At 37.4% G+C, this 17811-nt stretch overlaps 1 protein-coding gene across 3 annotated transcripts in view; it reads left to right on the forward strand.

Annotated features, from left to right (window-relative positions):
- The first annotated feature begins 3163 nt into the window (after positions 1-3163).
- LOC121368294 (mitogen-activated protein kinase 1-like) overlaps positions 3164-17811 on the forward strand; it is a 47481-nt gene continuing 32833 nt past the window's right edge. For all 3 annotated transcript variants that reach the window (XM_041492961.1, XM_041492963.1, XM_041492962.1), the window contains exon 1: positions 3164-3311. In XM_041492961.1, the coding sequence (XP_041348895.1) occupies positions 3181-3311 (131 nt within the window). In that variant the 5' untranslated portion in view covers positions 3164-3180. The remainder of the gene's footprint in view (positions 3312-17811) is intronic.

Below are 17811 nucleotides of genomic sequence, written 5' to 3' on the forward strand. Positions count from 1 at the left end.
TTTTTTCTAGTTGCTTTTAGGATGGATGTTAAAAAAATCAGTAATTCAGCTGCACATCCATGGGTATGATCATGGTCTCTTGGAGAGGTTTTCCAAAGATGGCTTTCATATTTTGTATGACTTTTCAACTGAATGCTCCCTTAATCTGACCCTTTTGTTGGATGCCTAATTCACAAAGGTCTGTTAGGCTCTGCTAGACAACAAAGCATCCTCTTTGCAAGTCTTTTAGCATTGCACTGCGAGATCGCAAAGTTGCGAGAGTTTAGTGAATTGGGCCCCAGAATGTTAACAGGGGCCCTGACATTAATCTAATGTAGTGGGAAAGGTGGGCCTCTTTTGCTCACACCTAGCCCAATATTCCTGAGAGTCGGAGGGGTATATATAAAAGTTCACATCAATACATTACCTTGAGCTTCTATAGACATGACGTTAACGACGAACAGCAGAAAGGTTTCGGGGATTCAAAACCCCTCCATGCTAGAATTTTTTTTTTTTTTTCTCAATATATTTTATGGGTAAGCATGACTCGACCACCTGCTATAAACTCCATTCGCCACAGACTAGACCACCACCCCTGCTAAAATTCCTGCACAGCAGATAGGATGTACAAAACTTCCCAACAAAAAACTTACAATGTTATCGTCTTTCCAACTATGTCGACTTATTATAACAATAAGCTACCAACCATATATGATACACGCATAGAGTAAAATTATCATGAGTCGGACACCCTTAATTGGTGTTTTAGATCAGAGCTCATACATGTCCGTTTATCATCGTTGATTATCAAGCGATTACTATGCAATAGCTATAAGCGTAAGAAACGAGGGGCAACTCACCCCAACCGGGACTGGAGCAAATCCTCAAATTTGGGCCAAAAAACGATTTCACCATGTATTTCAAACATTCTAACCACAATAACCCATATAAAAATGCGTAGTAATTCGTTTGCAACCCTATAATAGCTATATAGCTGTTTTAGTAGTACTTAATGCTAATATGAATAAATGTTGTTACCAAGATTCGGGCATTTTCGTTCAATTCGCGCAAAAATCAGTCTGCCCCCTCTCCCCTCCCCCCCCCCTTTCCCCCCCCCTTCCCCCCCCCCTTACAAAAATGGAAGCCCGTACGCCTATGGATTCGCTTTTAAGTCGGACATATCTATTTTAACAGATCTTATTCACATTAATTTAGAGTAAAACAATACCCACATTATTGATCAAATTTGGATTAATTTAAATACATACAAGTACACACAAAAGTGTCTAAATTGACATAGGCCCTAGGCGCACGAGCTCCCATTTTTGTTGGGGGTAATCTGAATAACAACATTTTAATTTTATTCACATTAGCATTACTACCAAACAGTTATATAGGGTTGCAAACGAATCACTGTGCATTTTTACATGGATTACAACTAATTTTGAGGGTAGAATGATGGGGAAAAGACAGTAAAAAGGTCTCAGCTAGATTTACACATTTTGCCCGAATATCTATAATTTTGCCCAAATTTGAGGTTTTGCTCCAGCACTGGTATGTGTGTGTGGGGGGGGGGGGGGGCAGTTGCACCCTCCACCTCGCTCCTGTCTGGTGCACTTATGTAAACTGATAATTAATGTAACCAACTGCATAACAAGTCCTCAGTTTTCTAGTTCACATCATATGCCCTACCTTTATCATTGGGCTACGTCCCGTCCGCATTAATTAATAAATACATGATATAAATGTAAAGTCAAAATTAAAGTATATTTTATTTGACGACACCACTAGAGCACGTTAATTTTTTAATCATCGACTATTGGATGTCAAACATTTGGTAGCTTTTGACAGCTACATTTTTCCATTAGTAACATCCTACAGACAGGATAGCACATGCCACGACCCTTGATATACCAGTCGCGGCGCACTGGCTGCAGCAACAAGCCCAATGGGTCCACCGACGGAGATCGATCCCAGACCGACCACTCATAAGGCGAGCGCTTTGAAATACAGCTGTGATACGTCCCACTGATATAGGTCTGCGGTTTGCAATTCGTTCGATCCAACGATATATATATATATACTGCAGGTTTTTTTTGTTTATAATGTCCGAATTAAATGAAAATGCCCAAAGTTGAATCACAACATTTTTCATATTAACATTTTAAGTATTGCCAAACGAATCACTACATATTTTTTCAAGGGTAGAATAATGGAAATACGTGGTCAGCAAATTTTATTTGAATATCTCAATCGTTTTAACCCGAATTGAGGATTTACTCAAGCACTCTTACCCTTAAACGATTATAAATGTCTTTATTATTATTATTATTATTATTTTTATTTTTTTTTTTTTTTTTTTTTTTTTTTTTTTTTTTTTTTTTTTACTTTTTTTTTTTTTTTTTTACATATAAATAGATGGATGAATAGTTCGGATGGATAGATAGATAGGAAGACAGACAGATGAGATAGAGATAGATAGATAAATAGACAGTCAGGCAGGCAGACAGACAGATATAGAGATATATAAATAGATTGATAGATAAAACAGATAAAGTTTGTTTTGTTTAACGACACCACTAGAGCACATTGATATATTAATCATCGGCTATTGGTTGTCAAACATTTTGTAATTGTGACTCGTAGTCAATAGAAGAAACCCGCTACATTTCATTAATGCAGAAAGGGACTTTTATATGCACTTCCCTACAGTCAGGAAAGCACATACCGCGGCCTTTGACCAATTGTGATGCACTATAGTTGGAACGAGAAAAAACCCAATCAGTTGATCGGATCCACTGAGGTGGTTCGATCCTGCGATGCAAGCACCTCAAGCGAGCGCTCCACTGAATTAGCAAAATCCCGCCTCAGATAAGACAAATAGCCAGGCAGCAGACAGGCGTAACTAGATAGACTAATATAGAATAATATAGACATACGAGTTAGATATAGGCATATATGTGTATATATAGGTAGGTAGGTAGATATATACTGATACAGTGATAGACAGGCAGATATATAGAAAGAAAAATGAAGACCCCACCCTCAAAGTTACTAGTATTAAATTTATATTTATTTTCTCTACAGTTGCAAAAAGCTGGTGTTTCCAGTTCTTTTCGTTTGCCTTTATTCTTTTTATTTTTTGTATGCATGACGTAAAGTCTGGTGTCACGTGACTGCGTGCTGTGCATCTCTTTCAAGATGGACGCTACATCTCAGCAGCAAAAATCTGCTGGAAAAAATGGCGAAATCGTCCGGGGACAGGTTTTCGAAGTTGGTCCGAGGTACACACAACTGTCCTACATCGGTGAAGGAGCGTATGGCATGGTCGTGTAAGTAAATCCGACTCATTAAGTTAAAATATTCATGTGCAAGTCTGACGGGTAAACATTCAATGATTGTCAATAGTAGCCAGGTCAAAGAAACCGGCAGGTTATAAGATACATTTCAGATATATCGCTTGGTATATGTTAAATTTGATTTAGTGTTCAGTACACCTGATGCATGTCTTGTATGATGTGTTGTCAGTGAGGAGGTCGTGACCAGTGTGCACTGCAGAGTACTGTTTTTAACGGGCCTGTACACGGCTGTAGTCTAATAAGGTCAGCTTGCCCCATACTTGGTAGGGCCATACCAACCAGCTGAGCCAGGGCGTTCATTACCACATACTCAGATACTGGTAGACTTGTTTACAAAGCCTGTTTATTTGGCAAGCCTTCCTTATCTCCCAAGGGGCAGAACGTAGCCCAGTGGTAAAGTGCTCGCTTGATGCACAGTCTGTTTGGGATCGTTCCAGCCAGTGCACCATGACTGGTACATATCAAAGGCTATCCTGTCTGTGGGATGGTTCATATAAAAGATCCTTTGCTACATTAGGAAAAATGTAGCGGGTTTCCTTTGGTGACTACGTGTCAGAATTACCAAGTGTTTGATATTCAATAATGGTAATAGCGGATGATTAATTAATCAATGTGCTCCAGTGGTGTCATTAAAACAACTTACTCTTCTTCCTTATCCCCCCCTAACAAATTAAAAACATATTTGTTAGAATTAGTGTTGGGTCATGATTAGCCCGAGTACTCTGACTATAAGAGAGCAAGGCGGACATTTGGACATAAATATGCTCATTACAGTCTCGAGACAAAGCTATGTAATTTTTTGGCAATCACCGATCACCAAAAAGTAGTCAAAGATTTCCGCTCTAATACCACAACAATACTATGATTTACATCGACCATTTTCGAGTTCCTTGATTAAATAAAATTCAGATATTAATCACTAATACACACACTACAGAAAGAAACCCCGACAGCACCCACATTCAGCTAAGCTTCGGCAAACTCGGACTGCAGTATTCTAAGTTCGTCGAACTATATTGTGACGTTACGTCACATGATTGCCCACTCAGCCATTCCGTCTTCCAGGGCCTGTCCCATACAATAATACGACAAGTGCCTGACAATCACCAAAAAAAGAAGTTTGTTTTGTGTAACGACACCACTAGAGCACATTGATTCATTAATCATTGGCTATTGGATGTCAAGTATTTGGTAATTTTATCATAGTGTTAGAGACGAAAGCCGCTACATTTTATCATTAGTAGCAAGTGATCTTTTATAGGCCTATGCACCATCCCACAGACAGGATAGCACATACCACAGCCTTTATGATTAGTTATATATAATACCTTGTAAAACATTTTGTTCTATAAAACCAACATAATTATTGTTTATATTTCACAATCCAAGATAGGTACATTTTGCTTTTGAAAAATTAGATATTTTTAATATTCTGTTTAAAATTTCTTCCACAAAGTGCTTTTGCAGGAAATATAGTACAGGAGACAGAATGAGTCATTATGAGACTATAGGTTCGTTTTATTCCATCAAAATACATCCTATGAGATTTATAAGTATTAAAATGCAGTATCACTTGTTGATCCACTGTGAGGCCTATAATGTATGGGTTACAATTTAAATACAAAAAAAAGTAAGTAACCGCCATTCGTCATGGAACCTGGATAAAACCGTTTCTATTTATTGCTATGTTGCAATACACATTAACTATTTAAATGTTACTAATCAGTGTTTATACTTTAACGTAATCATATTGGTCCTACTAAACACAGGACCAAAGATATATATAACAAAATATATTACACTCCTCCGTTCTAATTAACATGTACACACAAATATAGTCATCATAGTAACTGTTGAACTATTCCATGCAGTGAATTCAAGTACTTAATATTGTTCATTTAATCTAATAATATCGTAGTCCAGTCTGAGATAATAAAGTCTGTTTCATGGATCATGCACAGTGTTTTCCCTGGATGAAAATTAAAGGAGGGCGGCCGCGTGGCACCACACCCTTAAAAAAAAAAAGTGGGGTGGGGGGGGGGGGGAGGAGCTTGGTTACCATATTGTTGTGTTGGTAGACATTGTGGAAAGACATACTCCTTATTTTGCCTACAAAAAAATGCACAAAAGTTTATACAAAATACAAGCAGACTCGTCTTTTAATTGAACCGAACATGTTATTGGTCTGACATTCATGGGCAGTTCTGGTTTTGCTGAACCGATCAAAGTTTTAATATTATTATATAAAGATTTCAAGATATACGAAAAACAATAAAGATGTTTGTAAAGTGATCCCCTAATGTCGGATACATTTTTAAAAATTTCCATCTTCATCGAATGAATCGATCGCTGTGATAAAATATTATCGCCAGCTGATAAAAAATAGTTTCGTTTTTGTAAAGGTGGTTTATATATTATTTGGCACCCAAGATAAATTATTTTAATGATAAACACTACCACCTCCGTTGTTTTTATAAGCGGTGATATCCCCCCCCCCCCCCCCCCCCCCCCCCCCCCCACCCACCCCCCCCCCCCCCCCCCCCCCCCCCCCCCCACCCCCCCCCCCCCCGAAATGAAAAGTTTACAATATTTTATAAAGAACTGCGGAATAAACAGAATGACAGAAAGTAAAAATCATCAGTTACAACCAATTATATCTGCATTTGAGGACAAAATATCAAACAATAGTTAGTGGAAACAAGACAGAATGACCGTTGTGATCACGTGACAAATTTGGTGCCAAATAAGTGGGGGTTTTTAAATCGGAGATTGCCGAATCCATAAAAAATAAAAATGTTTTTATTGTTCAAATAAAATATAACTGTTATTGTGTGTATTAAACATACAAATGGATACAGGTATGGGACAAAATAGAGGCTGTTAAAAATACTGTTAAATTATGTTATGGTAACTGTTGTAAAATTTAATCTTTTGTCAATTGCTTTTTTGTTCACAACGTGGCTTGTTTCCTTTGATGTCCAGTGTGCATACTGATCGTTGTGGGGTTTTTTTTTTATGTGTGAGAAAAAAGTGTGCATTTGGAAATAGCGGCGATAGGTGCTGGAAAATAAAGAGGGGCACAGAAAAATAAAGGAGGGCGGAGAACATGAAAGGAGGGCGGCAAAATGCACCCCGCTTAAATGGAGCAGCGAGAACACTGATGCACTACAAGTTTGTTACAAACTCCAACCACACCCTGACATTGGCTTTTACAACAACAAATAACACAATAGTAAATTCAATTTTAGTTAACTAAACAAAGTACTAATGGTTACAAAGATAGTCCGCCAATTTTAGAATATAGTACCAATCGAAAAAGAAATGCACTGAAACTGAATCGAATGTGGCATAACACACCTCATCTGTGCTGGCACGAACTACAGATATGGCAGCAGAAGGCATAAAACATGCTCTATATTTTGACAGACATACCCAGACTCAACTTCTGTGTTTTTGAGTCATTGCTTTCAAAAAATAAAGCTCAAAATGTTTTGCAGACACTGCATGTATTTCTTTAAATCTTGAAGTTGTCAGCTTGTTGGAATGGATTGGGTACACCATAATTATCTAGTAGACCTACTTTTTGACAAAATTCAGTGTAATATTTAATTAGCTTATCTTGTAGTTTTCATTCACATCATATAAAAATAACGATGAAATTTTCCATTACCACAGGGATTATTCCAAAGGTCAGTTAATTGATTGTTTTAAGTTTAAGCGATTAGAAAGAAATGATGACATAATCTCCCCAATAATATTGTATGTATGGTGTCTTGACTGACATTCCACCTTACATGTGACGATTGTGCAGTGTGATTTAGTGAAATAGAAAGTATATTTGTCAGTAGGATTTGTAAACAGTGGACTAATAATACAAATAATTTGAAGTAATTCATTGAAAATGGATCTAATATACACATAATACCTTTTGTAAAACTCGATGTTCGATGAAAGGCATATATACATTGTACGACCGTCAAACAAAAATATGGGAGATAACTCTCATGTCTTATGCATTTGGCAATTATCACTTGGCAGTGGATGTTTGATACCATTGAATACAACCACAATGTTCCAAATAGTCGGAAACCAATGTATTTAACTAATTCGTTAAAGGGGCACTTAGGACTACCGTAAAGTTGCTTTGTGGAACGGCTGTAAAACTTAAATGTGCCAGCTGTAAAAACGTGCGCTGAGTCACAATTAATGTTAATTTTAGCTATGATTCTTTCGCCTTCATGGTCCATTCCTTGACATGGTGAAGGAGCTTGTATGTCTTGATGACCCAGAGAGCTATGCCAGAAGGAGTCTCGGATTGGTCGATGGGCAGAGACTAGACTGATATGGACTAGGGGTGAGGTAAAGGTAACAGAAAACTTGAGTGCTGAAGTCCGAGGTATTGGGCCGCAAAGTGCACTCTAATTGATTTACATTGACAATACCAAGCACATACAGCTATTATGACTACACTTTTGGCCATTAATGACGTGATCGGTGCTGGCCCTCTGATGAGTCACCAATGAGATGGGTGGCAGGATGTAGCCCAGTGGTAAGATGCTTGGTTGGTGTGGGATCGATCCCCATTGGTGGGCCCATTGGATTATTTCTTGTTCCAGCCAGTGCACCACGACTGGTATATCAAAGGCCATCGTATGTACTACCCGGTCTGTGGGGTGGTGCATATAAAAGATCCCTTGCTATGAATTGAAAAGAGTAGCCCTTTTCACACTTCGACAAGCAAAAGCAGGCAACCTCCAACTTGATGGCATTCCTCTCCAGTATGACGACCAACAGACATACTTGGGAATCACGTTTGACAAGAGATGGGCCTGGAAACCACACATTGACAAAGCCAAGACCAAAGCTCGAAGAAAACATGGCATAATGAGGAAGCTAGCTGGAACCAGGTGGGGTGCAGATCATAACATTCTGAAAAGTGTCTACCAAGGAGCAATCAGACCACATCTTGAGTATGGATTCAGTGTATGGTCAACAGCAGCAAAGTCACACCAGCAAAAACTAGACATGGTTCAGAACCAAGCACTCAGGATAATAACTGGAGCAATGAAGTTAAACCCCCATTGAGAAAATGGAACAACACACTGGTATCCTTTTCTCAGTAAAAGACGGGACTCCAAGCTAATGATGCAAGCCACTAAATTCAAGTCTTTCCCACAACATCCAATGAAGAAGAGAATGAATGAATACTCCTGCAACAGACTCAAAAGAACCAGCTTGCTCAAGCAGAGCAAATCACTCCTACGGCAACACACAAGTCAACTCCCAGATAAAATCCATGAAGTTAGCACTATCAGCTGCATTCCAACCTGGGAATCATGATAAAGATATGCAGGGTGTATACTACCAAATCAAATCCCACAAACGACAATAGTAACATATATGGCTAAAACGTCTACCTGCAGCATATCAATCAACATAAATGCCATGGATATAAATACTACCACCCCTCACCCATAAAGTAAATCAGAACAAATTGTGGGGGTCAAGCTGCTCATTTCTGAGATAACGGATAGCGTCTATGACTACCCTAGTTCCACACAAAATTTGACTACTTTTTTTTAAAGGTACCTCATAAATGTTTCAAGCACAAGGCTACTTGACACAGTGGTACTAAATGAAATAAAATTGCATACATTTTTTGCCCAGATGAAACTATATTGTTTTACAACCAACACACTCACATTTATCACCAAGGACTTGTGGTGTTTACTTCTCTATCAAAAGTTGGGTGCACCTCAGACTTTAACCCAGCCGGAAGTTATTTGGTTTAGTACTACCTGCACAGTAGTGAAGCGTTTCACCCCTAGAGAAGAGCACAGCGAACCATACAAACAGTCCCTGACACTAGCCATGATTGATGAACAGTACCCAGAGACATCATGGACATAGGTATGACCAACAGTTCTGTAACAAATGCTGTGAAAATGGAGGGGCTGGGATATACATCAGAGACCCTACTGGATATCGGGAGAAGGCACATTTCCTACAGGGAAATTATGCTGCAGAGGTTGAGGGTCTCATTCATTCTGCCAACATCATCAGCACCATAGAGGAAAACTGCCAACAGGTTGTCTTCGTGACAGATGCCCTATCTGCCCTACAGGCTCTTGAACACAGCAAGGTTTATAAACTTTCAGAAGCCTACACCCTATCAGCAGTGTCAACCAAGTTGTACTGCAATGGATCCCTGTTGACTGTGACATACCTGGAAATGAAAATGCAGACAGACTAGCAAAACTGGGTGCAGCTAAAGAACAGGAGGATAACTGGGTAACATATGAAGAGATGAAAACCGATATTAAATCACTCTACAGATCTCCCAAACTAACTGATGGTTATTTCCAGCTAACTCGGCATGAACAGGTGATCATGTTCCAACTAAGGACTGGACACAACAGGCTGAACCAGCACATGCTAGTATCCTCTTCCATGTGCTCCTATGGATAATGGAGAAGCAGAACAGACGACCGAACATATTAGAGATAAAGTTTGACTTTCATGGCGATTTACCCATTTTTGACAGTTATGGTCCTTGAACTTAGTCTTAGGAGATATATGAACATTTGTTTTTAAGGCTGGTGGGTTTTTTTTTGCAATACCTCAAGTTACTGAACTGACATTTTATGTACATATAGCTTTATCATGTTCTGTTGCAGATCAAGTTTGACTTTCATGGTAATTTACCCGTTTTTCACAGTTAGGAATCTTGAATTTAGGAGAGTGAAACTTTGTTTGACACAGTATTGCTTTAGCAGTAATCTCAGAATGTTTGTTATTTTAGTATTTTAGTATTTTTATTTTTAAATTGTTTTTATGCCTTCGTTACTAATAAAAACCTCTTAATTTGCTGTTGTGCCCCTAGTTCGTCTAAAAATTGCTGTGCCCCTTTAACGACATTCTTAATTATTTAACCAGGACTGATCCAAATAATCCTCTAATGGCCTGGCCTGCAGGTGTTGTTATTTTTTGGGCCATTTCAAAATCCTGTATGACTGTCATGTTCCACCTTGCAGATTAAAAAATTTCAACCAAACATGGTACAAATGATTCTCTCATGGTCCTTACAAAGTGTTATTTTTTGTGATGTTTCAAAATCTAAAATGACTGCCCTAGCCTCAGATAGCTGACAGATTTTTTATTTGTTCTTAAGTTCCACAACATTGATTCCAGCCAAAGATCCTTTCGTTACCTTTACCTTGACCATCACCATTACATACATCTTCATTTATTCACTAATTATGTTACAGGTGAAATTAGAATTCACAACATTTCAAGGCATAATATGTTGTGATTAATGTCGATCATATATTGGCTTGCGTTACAATACATTTGGCAACCACTGTTTCATAAGTCATAAACATATACTAGCAGATTATGACTTTTGACATTACTCATGTGGCATCACACACACAGCTACAAAATCACTGATTTGACCTCTAGGTCATCATACAATATTGCTGAAATAACCAAAATAATAGTTTTTCCCCTTAATTTTTATGGTCTGCAGGATAAAGATAATAACTAGTTAATGACATAGAATATCAGCTTTATCCTGTTCAGACCAAATGAGAAATTTTCCATTCTTACCTTCACAGGATAAAGCTGATATATTCTACGTCATTAACTACACATGTAGTTATTCTCTATGTACATACATTGACATCTACTCAAGTTCATTTCTTATGTTAATGTTAAATTAGTGCTCACCAACAGGGATCGAAATAAGTCAATAATGGTCATTCAGGTTACCAGGAAGTTATCACATATCAAGTTGAGAACAGTCTCCACAAAAGTACCATTCTCCACAACATGTTTATTGTGAAATCTGGTCACTGGTATTAACGACTGTTTGTTCAAAATAATATATATACACATGATGGCTTCATGAGTATATTATCAGGGGTTTTGCCAGAGGGTAAAATGTGTATGGTGCCATACCCCAAAATGCTAGCAGATATTTTTTTTTTAAGTTGACCTTTTGACAAAATTAACGACTCTTTATCATTACTGTATGATTTTCTTAACCCTAAACCTAACCCATTTTCTTTCTGGAGAAGGCCCCCATGGCCCCATCGACTGTAGTTGCATTCAGCAAGCAGACGCATTGTAAATATTCAATTTCATAACACCATACCCGAACATTTCTTTCTGGCAGAAACACTAATTATTAATCAGCTTTCACTGAAACAAGTTTACAACGATCTGCTAGCTAAATGTACCAGGGATGTATCCAGGATTTTTTCGCCAGTGTCCCATGTCCGATGAGATTGGGAAAATTAGAGTATTTTAATAGTAATTTTCGATGTTTTTCAGGCCACTAAATAATGCAGTACACTACTGTTAAAATAATTTATTAGAACAGATATCAATACACATAATACATATTGGGCATTTTTAGCACAGAAATTGGGAATTTTTAGTGCCACTTTCTTTTGGGGTGGACATATCATCGGATCCACAGAATGCATGGGAAAATCCCTGTGTAGCTACATAGGAATATACATAGCTTAATTTTCACATTGGAATCGTAGTGATCTGTTAATAAATAAAATTGTTGTCTGCACACAATTCTGTTGCTATGCTGCACTGAATGACATGTATACGGTAACAATGAAACAGTCTTCCTTTTGATGCTAAGAGATTTTATTGGAAATGGGATATACTTTGAACTCCTGGTACTGGAAGTTCATTAAACAATTTTCTTTTGTTCAGATGTCATATTTATGAGCCATTCATGATTCTCATTTGCTAAAAATAAGAAATACATTAATATTTGTAGGCCTTTTTATTTTGATGGTCGACTTATGAAAGTGTCAATAAAGACTTGACTGCTAGTCGAGATTGACTAATATGTGAAGATATACAGTAACTATTCCTATATACTTGTACAGAGTAAACAGACATATTATTATTCATCTAAGGCAGGGTGCTTTTCTTTGATCAGCCTTACCTAGCTCTATAATTGTCACTACATTGAAAATGGTGTCACCGTGTAAAATAACACAAATGCCCAGTTATTTATTGAAGTATTTTATCAAACATGTTTCAGTTTGTATTAGCATGATGAAATGGGGTTTCAGTCTTGCAGTTGATTTTAATTTATTATAGTTGCCCAGGGCTTCTAGAGGTATTTTTGATCCAGGGCGAGCCCTGTTTACGAAGTTGTCATATTGATAATTGTAATTGCTTTGTTTCTACGATTGACCAAATGTTTGACATCCCATGGCCGATGATTAATTAATCAATTTGCTCTAGTGGTGTTCTTAAAGAAAACAAGCTTTAACTTTGTTTTCTACCAGGGATAAAAATAACTCAAAATGGAGTGATGAGTGAGTTGTGAATGTGATGCTAATGACTTAAAAAAAAGGTTTGTTTTGTTTAATGAATACTAGAGCACATTGATTTATTAATCATCGGCTATTGGATGTGTCATACCTTTGGTAATTTTGACATATATAGTCTTAGAAAGAAAACCTCCTTCATTTTTCCATTAGTACTAGTAGCAAGTTTTTTTTTTATGCACCATCCCACAGACAGGATAGCACATACCACAGCCTTTGATATATCAGTTGTGGTGCACTGGCTGGAACGAGAAATGGCCCAATGGGTCCACCGATGAGGATCGATCCAACACCATCATGCATCAGGCTATGTCCCACCAGACCTGTCAACCCTCCCGGATTCCGCGGGAGTCTCCCGGTATTTGATCAAATCTCCTTTCACCTGTGCGGGAGACAGTTTCTCCTGTTAAATGACATTTTTGTAAGCATAAAAAAAAATCGATCCTCTTTTGTCAAAATAACAGAAGGGAAGTAACTCTGCCTTTTTTTTCTCATTCGGAAAATGTCGACTACTTTCGGTTTCCGAGAATGTAACAGGCCGAATTGTCCCGACTGTTTAACCTTTGCCGAAGTGAGAATTGTGGGATAGCCTATTTATATTGTTAAAAAAGCACATGGAGTTTATAAAATGACGTGTTATTATAATGTTTGTTGTCATCGTAATGGCTACGAAGCGTGTTGCCGCTAATTCAAAAGGCTGTGTATTGACATTCAGTGTTGCCATATAAAAAACAAAACTATCCAATTTAGTTCTAATAACACCTCTGAATTGTAAAATGTCTTCCCACTGGATTACATAATGCAACTATGACGAATCTGAACTGCCAGACTCCCGAGTTGACAGCAATACACACGATGCATGTTAAAATCACATGTCACAGCAAGACAACGAAAAGACCAATTAGCTGTATAAACATACTTGTGTCAGTTAATGTTGTATGTTTGTGCGGTAAAATGTTGGTTATAAGGGTACACTTCAAGAAATTATTTTTGTACAATTAAAAAATGTTGTGTTTGACATTAACATAAAGTTACTCACGGAAATGGGTATAATTCCGGTATATTTCACACGATGTCCGTAATGAGGTTTTACTTTTGATTAATGAAAATACAATGTTTATTGCATCATTATAATGATTTTAAATAAGTACCACGCCACCGTTCCTCATTATAGTAAAAACTGAATATTAATTTATAAGATTTATATAAATTTGTTTTTGGTACTTAGGTACACTAACCACAAATGATAATGTAACGCAACCTGTAAGGCTGTAAGTGTAATACCGTAAATGTACTAATTAAATTATTTTTTTCTTGTTCATGTTCTTAACATTTTTGGATAAAAAAATTTTTTTTTTTTAAATATGTTTTAAATTATAATATTTAAAAAAAAAAAAAAAAAAATATATATATATATTTTTTTTAATGCCAAGATCTAAGGTTAAGAAGTATATATGACATTATAAAGTATTCATATAACTTATTGTAATAATGTTTTTTTTAAATCTTGCGATTTTGGGTTAAATTGTGTGAATTTAAAAAATCTCCTGCTTTTTGACAAAATCTCCTGCTTTTTCAACACACACCTCCTGCTTTCTCTTGACTAAAGGTTGACAGGTCTGTGTCCCACCCCTAATGACTATTAATTGTAACACGCTTACTGGCTCTTTTCTTGACTTGTCTGCTTCTAGCGATCTCCTAGCATTGTAACAACATAATAATTGCAGATGTGCTGTCCTTAACAGCTGAGCAGTGCCTTGCAAAATCAATTCATTGAAAACTGTACCTAATCAATAATTGCACAGAGGTGGCATTTGATGATAACAAATCAGTGACGGTGATAGTCAAGTGGCAGTAAAAGTGATTTATGTGTGTTTTGTCTACTTTGACAGAAATAACAGGTACACATAATGACTCACAATCACTTGTAAGTGTTCGGGTTAACCAACACCCACAGCTTGTAAATGGAGCATGCCGTGATGGTGGGTTTAATTGTTATTTGATAGCTGCTATTGTAGCAAGCCAGAAGGGAAAAAACGGAATAGTCTATTATAATGAGGTGCCAGAGGTGGTGGCATGCATCTTTCTTAGCGATCGATCTAGGGTCAGTTCACGCCGGTGGGCTCACTGGGCTATTTCTCGTTCCAGCTAGTGCTCCACAACTGGTATAACAAAGGCTGTGGTATGTACTGTCCTGTCTTGTCAAAAAGAGTAGCCCATGAAGTGGCGACAGCAGGTTTCCTCTCTCAATATCTGTTGTCCATGACTATATGTCTGATGCCATATAAGCGTAAATAAAATGTGTTAAGTGCATCGTTAAATAAAATATTTTCCTTCCTTAAGCAGGATTTGGCTTAGGGATAGAACATTTGCCTGTAGTATGATGGGTTTGTAGGATCGATCCCCATCAGTAGAGCCATTGCTTTTTCTTTCCAGCCAGTGTGACACAAGTGGTATTTCAAAATGCATATAAACTATCCCCTGCTGCTGTTTACTGGCAGTAACTTTTGTGGTGGTCGCATGCTTCTTTTTATTAACATTTAGACCTAGTGTCACATTATTCATATCTTGACTAGTTACACTGCATGAACTTATAATAGTTATATATCGTATTATGATTATATAACATTTGTAGTGCATCTTACATGTAGAGCCAGTGCACCACAACTGATATATCAAAGACCATGGCATGTACTATCCTGTCTGTGGGATGTTGCATATAAAACAGCCCTTGCTACTAATAGAAAAATATGTAGCGAGTTTCTTCTCTCAAAATTACCACTGTGCTCTAGTGGTGGTGTTAAACAAAACAAACCTTTTTTTGTTCTTACATGTAGATTAATAATGATATAAATATGCAGAATTTTTTACTAGTCTACCGGACAAATACATCTAGAAATCTACTTATCCGCCAATATTTTGACTTGTCCAAATAAATGGTTTATTTTATTCAAGTATCAGGATGATGTTTGTGATTGCTAAAAATGAAAGTGCACCAATTTTTTTTACTTATCCACTGGACAACCTGCCGAGGTACATTTAGCTTGTCCGAATAGATTTTCACTTGGAGGGACAAACGAACAAGTGCTTATTTCAAACACTTGATTAATGAGTGTTATTTATATCTTTGGATCATTAATTTGTTAGGACTTAGTGGAGTAATGAATAGAATAATAACAAGAGTGTGGATCTGTTTGCGCGTTACCAAATCAGATGGTGATTGTGACTGGCGGTTTCTGCCTGGTGATCGGAATAGACTGGTCTCCATCTGTGTGCACACTTAATTATCATATATATTAAGTGATGAATGATTGGAGCGTCTGTCCGGAGATCAAGACAAGAAGTACATGTACTGTTGACATTTGTCTTTGTGCGGTGTGTCATTAAACAGTCATTCCACTCCATTGCTTTATACTCTGTTAATTTCAAGTCTTAATCATGGAAAAGGTCATGAGCTGAAAGATTTATGACTTTGTATATATGTATAATATCCTATATTAGGTTCACTCTATGTACAGTGATAGAAATAAGCAGAAATTTTCACTAGTCTACTGGACAAGTACATCTACTTGTTTTTCAATATTTTCACTTGTCCAAGTAAGTGGTTTGTTTTATTCCAGTACATGGATGATGTTTTTGATTGCTGTAAATGAAACTGCATTGAAAATTGAGGTACAGTTTGCTTGTCCGAGCTGATTTTTACTTGTCGGGACAAATGGACAACTGCTTATTTCGAACACTGTTATGTACATGTATTAAAAGGTCTATGTAATTTTAACACAAATTATTATTCAATTAAGATTGTGCATGTTATGTCAGGTTAATATTGAAGTTTGACTTTCTGTATGTGGGGAGGAAGTACATGTAGGTGTAAACCACTTGCACCGACCAGTGATCCATAACTGGTTCAACAAAGGCCATGGTTTGTGCTATCCTACCTGTGGGAAGCGCAAATAAAAGATCCCTTGCTGCTAATCGGAAAGAGTAGCCCATGTAGTGGCGACAGCGGGTTTCCTCTCAAAAAAAGTTAGGTGCACCTCAAACTTTGACCCAACCGGATGCTATTTGGTTAAAGGTACAATACTGAGATTGCCATTTATGTAAGCAGCAAGGAATGACTGTACTAGAAAGATGTACCGTACATGAAATGTTTGGGTTTTTTTACTCCTTGATTAAAAAAAAATAAAAATGATAAAAAAAAGGTAGTAAAAGTGTTAGTAATAATAAAAGTAATAATATGGGAAACGTTAGTGGGTACCTTGTAAAATGTTTGTAAGATAGGTCGTGAAAACCACACAATAGTCATGGAAAGTCATGGAATTTCACGTGGTCAAAAGGGTACACACCCTGTGTTAGTGTATAATGTAAGACAGGGTGTAATCCAGTGGTAAAGCGCATGTTTGATGCGCAGTTGGTTTGGGATCGATCCCTGTTGGTGGTGTGCCAATTGTAGAGCTAGGTGGTATTGAAATTTGAGGTTTGGCATCAATATCAATATTTTTGGGGTGATTTACCTCAGTATCGATTCGGTATTGACACAGTAGTAATACCGATACCGGTATTTTTTGTATACTCAGCTTTAATTGCATGCCTGAGTTGTGGCTCACCTGTTAATTTCATCTAAATAAAATTAAATTCCATACGCAAGACTCTCGTCTGATTTATACCCAACCCATTTTGCGTTTGTTAGATATAGTGCTTTACTAAATGGTGGGAAACATTTTTTAATACCAAAATTTTGATATTTTGAAATTTGCCTGGTACAGGGGCGGGATGTAGCCCAGTGGTAAAGCGTTTGCTTGATGCGTGGTTGGAGTAGGATCAATCCCCGTCGGTGGACCCATTGGGCTATTTCTCATTCCGGCCAGTGCTCCACAACTGGCATAACAAAGGCCGTGGTATGTACTATCCTGTCTGTGGGATGGTGCATATAAAAGATCCCTTGCTGCTAATTGAAAAGAGTAGCCATGAAGTGGCGACAGCGGGTTTTCTCTCTCAATATCTGTGTGGTCCTTAACCATATGTCCGACGCCATATAACTGTAAATAAAACGTGTTGAGTGCGTCGTTAAATAAAACATTTCCTTCCTTCCTTCCTTGCCTGGTACAGTA

The sequence above is a fragment of the Gigantopelta aegis genome, chromosome 3 (assembly GCF_016097555.1).
Source record: "Gigantopelta aegis isolate Gae_Host chromosome 3, Gae_host_genome, whole genome shotgun sequence".
Classification (NCBI taxonomy): Eukaryota; Metazoa; Mollusca; class Gastropoda; order Neomphalida; family Peltospiridae; genus Gigantopelta; species Gigantopelta aegis.